Here is a 12,684-nt window from a genome sequence, read left to right on the forward strand (position 1 = left end):
CTCCTAATTCCAGTCCTTTCCCAGCCTTTGGTCACAGACTCTGTAAATCGATGTGCTCCCACTCCCCAGATCCAGAGAGGTTTGAAGGGAGGGTGTTTGGCATCAACATCTGGGGCAGCAACAGCTGAGGGGGGGTGGGGTGTCGGCTCCCCCCCCTCCAGAAAGCGCTGCTTCCCCTTTAAGGCAGCATGGCAGGGCACACCCCCTCCCCACATTTCCAGGGCAGGGTTAAAGTAATGGGGGGGGAGGGTTTAAAGTAAGAAGGGGGGGGTTAAAGTAAGAAGGGAGGGGTTAAATTAATGGGGGGGGGAATCTAAGTCTAACCCCCACCTACCAGCTAAGGTTGGAGGGGGGGGGGGTATACTAGTATACTAGGAGCCCCCCCCAAAAGGTGAAGCATCCCCCTTATCAATGTGTTAAAGATCTCTAGATTAGGTGCAGCCCCCCCCCAAGAAGAAATAAAGTGAAGAGTGCGACGGGGATGAGATTCCCCCCCCCCAAAGGGTGAATTTTAGGGCAAAGATGCCCTAAAAGAGGTGAATCCTCCACCTTGAAATGGGTGGATTTTCCCCCATAGAAGGGGGTCAAATGCTCACAGAACTGGGGTGAGGATGCGCCCCCCCCCCAGAGGAATGATCCATGAAAGCTCCCTCTAAATGGGGTGCACCCCCCCAGTATAAAATACAGTGACGCGCCCCTATAAGGGGGGGGGGGGTCATTACCCCAAAATGAGGGGATGAACTTCACAAAAAATGGGGTGGACACCCCAGAAACAGGGTGAAAAATGGGACAAACCCCCTAAAATGAGATGAGCCCCCCACCCAAGAGCCCTAATCCTCCTGGGGGGGGGGGGTAAAGGGGGAGGGCAACCCCAAACCTGCATCAACTCCAGAGACATGGGGGGGGATTCTTAAAGTGCCAGGGGCTGTATGAAGGGGGGGGGAGGGGAGGGAGATGTGTGAGGGTCTATGGGGGGGGTTAGTGGTTGCCCCCCCCCCTACTCTATCTCAGCAATGAGGTCGTCCCCCTCCAGGCTCATCCCAGGCCGCACGTGGATGCGTTTGACTGTTCCCCCCCTGGGCGCCGTCACCACCGTCTCCATCTTCATGGCGCTCAATACACACAGAGGGGCTCCTTTCTCCACTGCATCCCCCTCCTTCACCCTCACCTCCACCACCTCCCCTGGCATGGGGGCTCCAACCTGGCCCTTGGCTGAGCGGTCTGCCTTGGGGTGCACGTGCATCTCCTGGGGGGGGGCAGCAAATTACCCTTTGAACCATGCAGAACAGACCCTGAAGCCCCCCCATATCCCCACAACCCCCCTCCATGGTCCCCATCACATCCCAACCCCCTCTGTCTCCCTTTATATCCCTCCCAACCAACACCACGTGCCCCCAAACCCCTCTCCATCCCCCCAATGGCCCCAGACCCCCCTCATGATGTCCACAACCTCCCCTTCTCAGCATCACCCAGGACCCCCAGTGGTCTCAACCACATGATGCCTTTCCTTACAGCAGCCCTTAGAGATCACCCAGGACACCCTAAAGTCCCTTCAGCCCCCCATGTCCCCACAAACCCCCCTCCATGGTCCCCATCACATCCCAACCCCCTCTGTCTCCCTTTATATCCCTCCCAACCAACCCCACGTACCCCCAACCCCCTCTCCATCCCCCCAAATGGCCCCATCCCCCTCCACCCCCCTCCATCCCCCCCTACCTTTAAGGCCTGGGTGTCCTTGACAAGGATGGAGCGCAGCTGCCCATTGAGCTCAAAGAAAACCTCGCGCTGCCCCGCGGCGTTCAGATCCCCCAGCGCCAGAGCTTTGATGTGCAGCGTCTTCCCCCTCTCCAGCTCCACCTGCACGTGCAAAGTGTGCAAGGTGTGCAAGGTGTGCAAGGTGTGCAAGGTGTGCAAGGCCAAAGTGAACGTCCAGGTGTGCGGATAAGGACTGAAGCCCCCCCCCAATGCCACTGCAAGCCCCTCCCCACCACCAGGAGCCCTCAGCCCCCAAATAAACCCCACCCCCTTGGGGTCAAATCAGCCCCTTCCCACCTATAAACATAGGCGCACCCCCTTGTTCCCCATATCACCCAGCCCCCACCTTTCCACCCCATTGCCCACTCAAATCTCAGCATGGTGGGTCCCAAACGAGGCCGGTCCCAGAAATGAAACGGGGCCGAAATTGGAGGTTGAAAGTCCCGGAAGTTCAAAATTCAGCGAAACTTATGGGTTACGGAGCCACGAGCGAGATCTAGGGGCTGGGGGGGCGCCCATCGCGTGCCCCCAAATCCTGGTCAGAGATCCGAAGTCCAGGCGGGCAGAGAGCCCCTTTCGGCAGCTCCCTTCTACGGCTGGGAATGGTGTGTAACGCCACGTGACGGATAGGACGATAGAGTTGAGCGGTTCGTATTTGAGTGATGGGAACCCATCTCACGCCATACAACCCACATAAGAGAACGAGCATGGCAACATGGCAACCACATACCCCGCACGCTATGGCACCCCATCACCCCCCATTCCCCCACTTACAACCCGCCCCCATCACCATCAACCCCCATTACCAACTCAGCCCCCCCTACCCCATATTCCCATTACCCCATACCCCCATCACCCCATCAGCCACCCCTCTTACCCCCTAAAAATCAGACCCCCCATCCGTCCTATCAGCCACTCTCCCATTCCCCATCAGACCCCCCAATTTCCCCATTACCCATCACCCCTCTAATTACTCTCATCCTACTACTACACTATCACATCATTTTAACATCAACCCAATTACCCATCAGCCCCCCCTTACCCCATTACCATCACCCCCCCATCCCCATCAACCCCATACCATGTCAACCCCATTACCGCCATCAGCTCTTCCTCTCCATATTGTACTACCTCCTCTCCACCAATTACCCATCAACCTCCCACTATATTCTCCCAGTCACCCCATTTTACCCCCGAAACCAGACAACCCATTACCCCTCAAGCCTGCCCACATCTGAACTTATACCACACCCATTACCCATCGTCATCTCCCCCCGATTACACCATCAGTCGGTCACCATTACCCCCATTACCCACACCCCCATCAGGCCCCCTACCCATCAGGCCCCCCCATTACCCCTTACCCCATCGACCCCACCAATACCCCATGCAGCCCCCGCTACTTGGAGCGAAGTGCTCAGGAGAAGCCCCGGGGGTGCCAATTGTAGCCTTGCAGGAACTCAACGACAGGAGAGTGGAAAGGAGAGCTCATCTGCCCGTGCCTCTGCCTCCTCCGGACAGCCATTGCACCATGAACTGGCCAGGTCTCCACCACCTTCGATGAGGGCGTCAGCTATTGGCCCCCCCCCAAAAAATGACAGCCGTCAGCATCACTGCATGGGAATCACCCCTGCCAAAGCTGAATGGTCGTGATGGGAAGCATCCATAACGCATCATCCTATAGAACATCAATCCTATGGAGCAGCCACCCCAAAAGCCAACCCTACACCACCGCCCCCACCACTAACCTGATGATTGCCCCTCCCCCAGCCCACTCAACCTTGATGAGTCCCACTCAACTCTCTCACTTGATGAGGTCCCCACCGACCCTCACCTTGATTTCGATGTTTCCCCCCCCCTACCCTCACCTTGATGATGTCCCCCCACCACCACCCCACCTTGATGCAGGTCAAACCACCAACATCTCACTTGAGAAAGGTTCACCACTCTCACACTTATGAAACGGTCCCACCACCCTCACCTTGATGATGTCCCCCCCCACCCCCCTCACCTTGATGAGGTCCCCGAGGAGCTTGTTGGCCTCAGCGTAGGCCTTCTTGACCTCCTTGAACTTATGCCCCAGCCCCATGGCGTGGGCCTGGAAGTGCAGGTTGGTGTATTGCCCCCCAGGGATCTCGTTCTCATAGACGTCGGCGTTGCCGGATTTCATGGTGGCCGTGCAGTCAAAGGCAGCGTAGAGCCCCCGTGCCCCCTCCCAGTACTCACTGTACTCAAAGACCCGCTCCAAGGCAATGCCTGCGGATGGGGAAGGGGACACGTGGGTGGTGATGGACCACCAGGGCTGGGGACCACCATGGCTGGGGACCACCCCGGCTGGGGACCACCATGTCTAGGGACCACCATGTCTAGGGACCACTACGGCTGGGGACCACTACAGCTGGGGACCACTACGGCTGGGGACCACCACGGCTGGGAACCACCATGGCTGGGGACCACCCCGGCTGGGGACCACCCCGGCTGGGGACCACCATGGCTGGGGGCAACCATGGCTGGGAACCATTACAGCTGGGGACCACCATGTATAGGGACCACCACGGCTGGGGACCATCACGGCTGGGGACCACTACAGCTGGGAACCACCATAGCTGGGGGCAACCACGGCTGGGAACCATCATGTCTAGGGACCACCATGGCTGGGAACCATCATGTCTAGGAACCACCATGGCTGGGGACCATTACAGCTGGGGACCACCACGGCTGAGAACCACTATGGCTGGGGACCCCTACAGCTGGGGACCATTACAGCTGGGGACCACCACGGCTGGGGACCATTACTGATGGGAATCACCACAACTGGGGCAACCATGGCTGGGAACCATCATGTCTAGGGACCACCATGGCTGGGGGCTGCACCATGACATTGCCAAGATGGGGGAGGCAATGGTGGCCATGGTGACGTTGCTCCAAGCCATTGCCAAGATGGCGGAGATGATGGTGGCCATTGCTCCAAGCATCACATCAGCACCACAAACACAGCACCGGGGCCATTGTGGTGGTGGCCCATCACCCCCACCCTGACTGCAGTGCCCCCCCAGGACCCCCATACCTGTATCCAGGGGGGTCCCACGAGCGCAGGCCACCAACGCTCCCATACTGGGCTGCGATGTCATCCCAGACATGGCGTCCACGGCCACGTCCACCACGTCGGCGCCGGCGTTGGCGGCTGCCAGGAGGGTGGCGATGGCGGCCCCGGCCGTGTCGTGGGTGTGAAGGTGGATGGGGACGTCGGGGAAGCGATCCCGTAAAGACCCCACCAATAGACGGGCGGCCGCAGGGGTCAGCAGCCCTGCCATGTCCTGGGGGGGGGCAGCAATGGGACCCCGTTAAGGGGGGGTGGGGAACAAATGGCCCTTGGAGCAGCTCGACCGCAACGAAACATAGGAGTGGGGGGAGGTCCAGAGCCCAGGGCCGGGACCCATTACAAGCTGTCAGGACCCCCAGCTTCATCTCCCTAATTCCCCCATTCCAACCCCTCAGGACCCCCAGCTTTTCCCCAAGCCCCCTAGTTCCCCATTCCAACCCCTTAGGACCCCCCAGCTTCCCTTTCTTCCCCCCCCGACCCCCTAATTCCTCCATTCCAAGCCCTCAGGACCCCCAGCTTCATCTCCCTAGTTCCCCATTCCAACCCCTCAGGACCCTCAGCTTCCTTTTCTTCTCCCCAATTCTCCCCTAATTCCCCATTCCAACCCCCTCAGGACCCCTCAGCTTCATCTCCCTAATTCCCCATTCCACCCCCCCCCAGGACCCCCAATCTCCACTCCCAGCCCCCAATCCCCCATCCCAAGCCCCCCATGATCCTCAATCCCCACTCCCAGTCCCCCAAGATCCCCTCCCCATCCTTTAGAACCCCTCCATACCCCCCTCATCTCCCACCTTAATGCATAGGATGTGGGTGCCAGCAGCCACCAGCTCTTTGGCCAGCCCCAGGTAATAGTCCAGGCTGTACTTGGTACGTGTAGGGTCAGCCACGTCCCCGGTGTAGGACAGTGCAGCTTCCACTACAGCCCCAGCCCGGCCCACGGCCTCCACCCCCAGCAGCAGGTTGGGCAGGTAATTGAGAGCATCGAAGATACGGAAGATGTCCATCCCATTGGCTGCAGCCACCTCGCAGAACCTAAAAGGGATGTTTGGGGATGAGCCCCCCCCCATCCTGCCCTGAACCCTCCATCCACCATCCATGTTCCACCATCACATCCATATTCTACTGTCTTCCCATATCCTGCCATGTTCCTGGTGTCCCCTCGTCCCTATGGGCCTCCACGTTCTCTTGTATCCCCTATATCCCCCATGATGTCCCCATACTCCTCTACACCCCCTAAATCCCATTCAGTTCCCACATCCCTCCTAAAACCCATTTTCTCCCATCAACTCCCACGCCCCCAAATCCTCCACCTCCCCTCATCTTCCCCATATCCCCATGAGCCCCCAAACTCACCCCCACCCCTTCAGATCCCCCAATCAGCCCCACAAGTTGACCCCAAACCCCCATGACCCCCATTCCCTTCTCCTGGCCCACCAGAATCCATTCCCCATCTTCTCCAGGGATCCCCTCCATCACCTCCTACACCCTCATTAAGGCCCCCAGGACCCAGATCCCCCACCCAGGACCCAGATCCATACCCCAGAACCTGGATCCCCCCCAAGGACCCAGATCCCCTCCCCCAGGTCCCAGATCTTCCCCCCTTGGACCCGGATCACCCCCCAGAACCCAGATCCCCCCCCCAGGACCCAGATCCACCCCCAGCACCCGGATCCATAACTCCGAGGAACCCAGTTCCCCCCCCCTAAGGACCAGGTTCTCACCCTTGGACCCAGATGCCTCCCCCAGAAACTGGTTCCCGCCCAGGACCAAATTCACCCCCCAGGGACCGCAGATTCCCCCCCAGGACCTGGATGCTTCCCGACCTGGATCCAGATCCCTCCAGGATCCAGTTCCCCCATTGACTGGATCTTCCCAAGACCCAGATTCCCCCCCCTTGACGCAGATCCGCCCTCGCCAAGACCCAGATCACCGCCAGGAACGCAGAATCCCCCAAGACCCAGAACTCGCCCCTCTCTTAGGAACCTGGTTCCACCCCCCTGTACCGTCAGATCCTCCCTTTGACCAAGATCTCCCCCCCAGGATTTCCCGGAACATCCAAACTGGAAACTTCCCCCCAGGACCCAGATCCACGCCCCTTGGACAAGGATCGCGCCCCTCCCCCAGGAGCCCAGAGTCGACCCCACGGGCCGGATCAGCCCCCGGGACTCAGATCCCCCACCAGAACCTGGTTCCCGCACCCCAAGGACCCCGTTTTCCCCCCCAGCCCCACACCGGTAGATGACGTTATCAGCGGAGGCCCCGGCTGTTCGGGTGTAACCAACAGCGTTGGCCCCCCCTCAGCCCATCGTGGAAAAGGGATGTTGGGCACCAAGCGCCGGCAGCATCTCCCGACACGCAGCCGCTCAGGGGCACTTCAGTGGCAAGAAGCGCATCGCGCGACACTAGTCGAAAAGGTGGGCCACCGGTGCAGGGCGCACAGACAGCAGCCGTGGGATGTTACATACAAGCCCCTCCCTAGTGGCAACCCTGCCCTCTTTGTGTTCCATCCCAAACACACCGCCAGACCGCGTTTGGTTCCAATCCCAGATACCCCGCCCCCTTTCACCGCCTCTTGCTTCTAACCCTCCCTCCACAAAGCCCCCGCCCCCACCCAAGCCCCGCCCCATATAGATGTCATCTTATTAAGCCCGCCCCCTTTTAAAGCCCCTCCCCAATGAGCACGAGCATAGTGTGGAAGGCTCCACCCCCTTTAGGCCCCGCCCACAATCCAAAGCCCCCGCCCTTAGGCTCCGCCCCTGCGAACCCCCTCTCACCAAGTAAGCAACGAGCACTGTGAAGCCCCGCCCCCTTTAGCCCCCCTCCAAAGCCCCGCCCCTACGTGTACAGCACACCGTGAAGCCCCGCCTCCTTTAGCCCCGCCCCTCCAAATCCTTGCACCAATGAGCACAGAACTTGGAAACCCCGCCCCCTTTAGCCCCGCCCCTCAAAAGCCCCTCACCAATGAGCACAGCACTGTGAAGCCCCGCCCCCTTTAGCCCCGTCCACATCCAAAAGCCCCGCCCCCACCAGCACAGCACTGTGAAGCTCCGCCCCCTTTAGCTCCGCCCCTCCAAATCCCCGCACCAATGAGCACAGAACTTTGAAATCCCGCCCCCTTTAGCCCCGCCCCTCAAAAGCCCCGCACCAATGAGCACAGAACTTTGAAACCCCGCCCCCTTTAGCCCCGCCCCTCGACGCCCTGCACCAATGAGCACAGCACTGTGAAGCCCCGCCCCCTTTAGCCCCGCCCCTCCAAATCCCTGCACCAATGAGCACAGCACTGTGAAGCCCCGCCCCTTTTAGCCCCGCCCCTCCAAATCCTTGCACCAATACCACAACACAGTGAAGCCCCGCCCCCTTTAGCCCCGCCCACCGTGAAATACTGCTATATACCCAAGCCCCGCCCATTCTCTTGAAGCCCCGCCCCCCGCCCCTAAGCCCCGCCCCTATCTCCCTAAGCCCCGCCCCCTGTCCCTAAGCCCTCCATCTTCCTTAGCCCCGCCCCCTCCATAAGCCCCGCCCCCTTTTAGCCCCGCCCCCCGTCTCACCGCCCCACGTCTCCATGCTGCAGAGCCCGCTGAGCGAATGAGCCACGAACGGAGCGATCCGGGCCAGGTCCCGGCTCCGGACCCGTGTGGCCAATAGGGATTGATGTGCGTCCCGGAACGTGGTGTCGGTCAGCAGCAGCCCCTGATGGGCCCGTAGGGCTCGAGCAAACCCCGACGGACCGTCACGCTGCAGCACCGAGCGCAGACCAGAGGGGGGGGGGCCTGGGGAAGGGGGGGGTTAAGGGGGGACATGGTGACCACAGAGCCCCCCCACAAGCACCTCCTTGCCCCTAATATCACTACAGCCACCCCAAGTCCCTCCCACCCCCCAATATTCCCCTACCCCCCCCAACCCATAATACCCCCTCACCTCTAATATCCACCCCACCCTCTAGTAACCCCCCACCCCATAATACCCCCCACCCCAATAAATACCCCCCAACTCCTCCCACCCCCTTAATATCCCCCCCCCGCCCCCCCTTGTCCTCTAATACACCCCCAACTCCCCCCAAGCCCCCCTGCCCCTAATATCACTCCAGCCACCCCAAGACCCCACCCTTTATTATCCTTACCCCTTATTTACACTCTAATAACCCCCCCACCCCAAAGCCCTCCTGCCCCCGTAAGATCACCCCCACCCCCCCCACACCCTTAATATCTCTCCCACCCCCATAATAACCCCCCCCACCCCCCTAGATCCCCCCACCCCCCAGCCCCCACCCCACCCCCTATAATCCCACAACCCCCCCCAACATCTCGCCACCCCTCCCACTCCCCTCAAGCCCCATATCCCTCCAACCCCCCCTCCAACCCCTCAGCTCTCCCACCCCTCCAACCCCCCCCATCCAATCAAGCCCCCCCTCAAACCCCCACCCACATCCCCTATTCCTCCCACTCGCCCCCCCCACCCCCTCATACACCCCCCCCATCCCACCCACCCACCCCAACCCCCACCCACATCCCTCCATCCCCCCCCCCCACTACCCAAGCCCCCCCCACCTAGAATGAGAGCCCTACATTCTCCTCTGCCCCTCGCCCCTTAGGAGATCCCATGAAGATAAGCGCCTAAGACCCCCCCACTCACTCACCTCGGATTGGCACTGGCGGGGTTTCGGTTGGCCACTCTTGGTCTCCACCAGCGCTGCTTTTGGCCTTCACGGGAGGGGTTTGGTGCCTGGGCCGTTCGAACCATCAACATTGGCCGTGAACGAGGGTTGGTTGGTGTTTTCTTATTATCAAGGGTCAGTGTTATTCCTGATCATTCCTTAGGCGACGATCCCAATGTGTTTGATCGCGCCCCTGCTCTCGTCCAGCCTCCGCGGGATACTCTATCTCTCGATTTAGACTGCTCCCGCTCTCGTTCTGCCTTATAGATCCCCCTTTGGCCAGATACCCCCTCTTGGCATATCTGCCTCTCCTTTGCCCCCTTGTAATGGAGCCGCCCCTTACTGCCGTCTCTTTGTGGATATTGCCCCCACACCCTCCTAGGTTTACCCCCCCGGCCCTTCCAACACCCCATGCCTGCCCTCCTCCAAGACCCCCCTAAACTTCCAACAGACTTACCCGCCCCCTCCCTCAAGACCCACCTCTGCTCCTTCCCTGACCCGCCCCCTCCAGATCACCCCTGCTCCCCTTTAAGACCCCCCTGCCCCCTCTCGAGACCGCCCATACCCCTTTAAGATCCCCCCCCATTCAATGCCATCCCGTGCGGGGTGGGTGGGCGGGGGAAACTCCCGCCCTCCCCCCCAACCCAGGTATGGAGCCAACTTCTGGGCCCGGTTCATGTACTGGCCGTAGAGATGGAAGCAGTTCCGGGTGTTCTCATCAATGAACACTGAGTGTCCACGAGCCCCCCCAGGACACCGTCCGAAGGAGGGATCGAAGCCACGACTCCGATTCACTGCAGTTCATATCTATTTATGGTTCAGCGCATGCAATGAAATGAACCCGTGAAGGACCCATCCCCAAGCGCGCCCCACACCCACCATCATGCATGCCCTCACAGCCCCTCCCCCCAGCCGCACTACCCATCTCTGCCCCCACGGCCCCGATCCCAGAAACCCCACGTCTCTGCCCCCCCCCATCCCACACCCACACCTCACCATTCTGACAGGTCCTCCTTGCACCCCCCTGACGCCTCACTCCCCAACCCCACACCCCCCACGTTTTGACTACTCTACACCCCACCCTACCCATCCCAACCCTACACCCCCCACTTTGGGGTCTCTCCATCCCTCTCAGACTCCCACAATCTCTCCCCGTTTGGGTATATCTGCCTGCCTCCTGAAAGCCCACCATCCGAGAGCTCTTTACAACGCTCACCCTTATGTTGGGGACGCCCCCCACCATCCAAGCCCCCACAACACCCACTATTGGGGCTCTCTCCCCCCACCACTCACCCCATTCCCACACCACCCACACCTCCCCACTTCTAGGGGCTCTATTGCAACCCCGCCCCATCCATCCCAGTCCCCCACCCCCCCCTTTGGGGTCTCTCCACCCCCCCCATTCCCAACCCCACACCTCCACTCTGGGGTCTCTGCATCCCCCTGAGCCCCATCCCAACCCCTACGACCCCACTTTGGTCTCTCCACCCCCCCCAACCCCCACACTTTCCCCCTTTGGGAATCTCTGCGCCCTCCTGAGCACCCATCTCCAACACCCCACCACACCCACTTTGGCGTCTGCATCTGCCCCACCATCACTACACCCCACACCTCCACTCTGGAGACTACCTACAACCCTCTGATGCCCCATCCAACCCCACCACCCACTCCACTTTGGCTTTTTCCAGGTAGATCTCGCCCCCCATATCCTCAGCCCCCAGCTCTCGCCCTCAGCTATGCCCCCTCACCATTTACTCTGCCTCGGCATACGCGGAGAGACGTCGAGCTCATTAGCGGGTCCTTCATCTGTCTTCCATCTTTGGCAGAGGGCGTCTTGCCGCGTGGTGTTGTCGGGTTCGCCCTAGAGCTGATGTGACCTTTCACCAGCACGCGAGTGCGTGAATGGGATAGACGGATCATTGGGGGTCACCCTGTAAGGGGCCGTAGACTCCCTAATCACTTAGGGTCGGATGTTCACCGCCACATCCCCTCCCCGGCTGGCGTGCACTACGAGCGACTGCTCGGCTGTTAATGGAGATAGCCGACCACCCGCATATTAATTCCCAATCAGGGGCGCCACCTCCGGCTCCGACCCCACAGGGAATGCAATCCAATAGAGTAGCGGGCCTAGCGACGCGGCTACCAGAGACCACCCATCTAATCCCTATGTAGCGGCGGCCACCCCGACGTGGCTCTCGTCATTCCCCGTATTTGTAATCACATTATAAGGCGGACCTATTCACCGGCTCTTCCGACCCCATTTAAGATTGCATATGTCACAGCTAGGCTGGCCAACCGGCTCTGCTGATCCTTCCTAATATATCCTCATATAGCGGTCCCACCCGGGCTCCTACACCTGCCGTCCCTTGGTGGCCGTGGCGCACGCGGTATGTATGGTAGCACCTGGCGTCGTAGCCAATACACCCTATGTGCCCCCTATATTCGCAGTGACTCCCGTTTCATGCGGGCACTGGACCAGGCATGTCCACCACCAAATCAATCTGCGAGACACCATACCTCACCACATATCAAGTACCGAGACCCCCAACTGAACTGTTTGCCCAAGACGGTAAAGCACAATTGACAGACCCCATGGTGCAGAAGCCAACTCATATCATTGATCCCGCAATGACGATTCCGTCCGATTATACAGACTCCACGCAGCCAAGATCCCCAATCAGTTTCCTCCCGGCCACTATCCACCCTCGATGCCCGCTTATACAGCTCCTATCAGACCCCGAATAGGTCCCCTATGACGAGATCCCCACTAGACCCTCTATGTAGTAGTTTTTCTCTCTGCCCCATTCAACCCAGCCTCGAGCAGTTGTCCCGCCCCATGACAGATCGCCCACAGACCCCAACAGGTCCCCATCCTTACAGACCCCAAAGGTCCCGCAGAATATCACCAGACCTCCAACTAAGATCCCGCCATGTATCTAGACCCCACGATTGACTCCTGTAATTTATTTTCCCCCATAGAGACCCCATAACTATGTTCCCTATTCTATACAGCGTACCGCACGACTAATGTATGAGAATTCCGTCACATACAGACCCCAATCCGCCGTCCACCAAATTCCAAGACCCCAGTATGTTACCCCATGTCGGACCCGAGCAGAACTCTCCAAACAGTTCCCCCCACAGACCCCGTAGCTCCCCATATCAAGATCTC

At 59.9% G+C, this 12,684-nt stretch overlaps 1 protein-coding gene across 1 annotated transcript in view; it reads right to left on the reverse strand.

The window, feature by feature from the left end:
* Nucleotides 1-310: 310 nt before the first annotated feature.
* PC (pyruvate carboxylase) overlaps nt 311-12,684 on the reverse strand; it is a 28,495-nt gene continuing 16,121 nt past the window's right edge. The window contains 11 exon segments of the mRNA XM_032448638.1: nt 311-1,246; nt 1,717-1,970; nt 3,205-3,223; nt 3,225-3,307; nt 3,310-3,328; nt 3,767-4,011; nt 4,823-5,072; nt 5,650-5,890; nt 7,091-7,121; nt 8,395-8,628; nt 10,599-10,609. Coding sequence (XP_032304529.1) covers nt 998-1,246; nt 1,717-1,970; nt 3,205-3,223; nt 3,225-3,307; nt 3,310-3,328; nt 3,767-4,011; nt 4,823-5,072; nt 5,650-5,890; nt 7,091-7,121; nt 8,395-8,628; nt 10,599-10,609 — 1,636 coding nt within the window. The 3' untranslated portion in view covers nt 311-997.

The sequence above is a fragment of the Coturnix japonica genome, chromosome 20, assembly GCF_001577835.2.
Source record: "Coturnix japonica isolate 7356 chromosome 20, Coturnix japonica 2.1, whole genome shotgun sequence".
Lineage (NCBI taxonomy): Eukaryota > Metazoa > Chordata > Aves > Galliformes > Phasianidae > Coturnix > Coturnix japonica.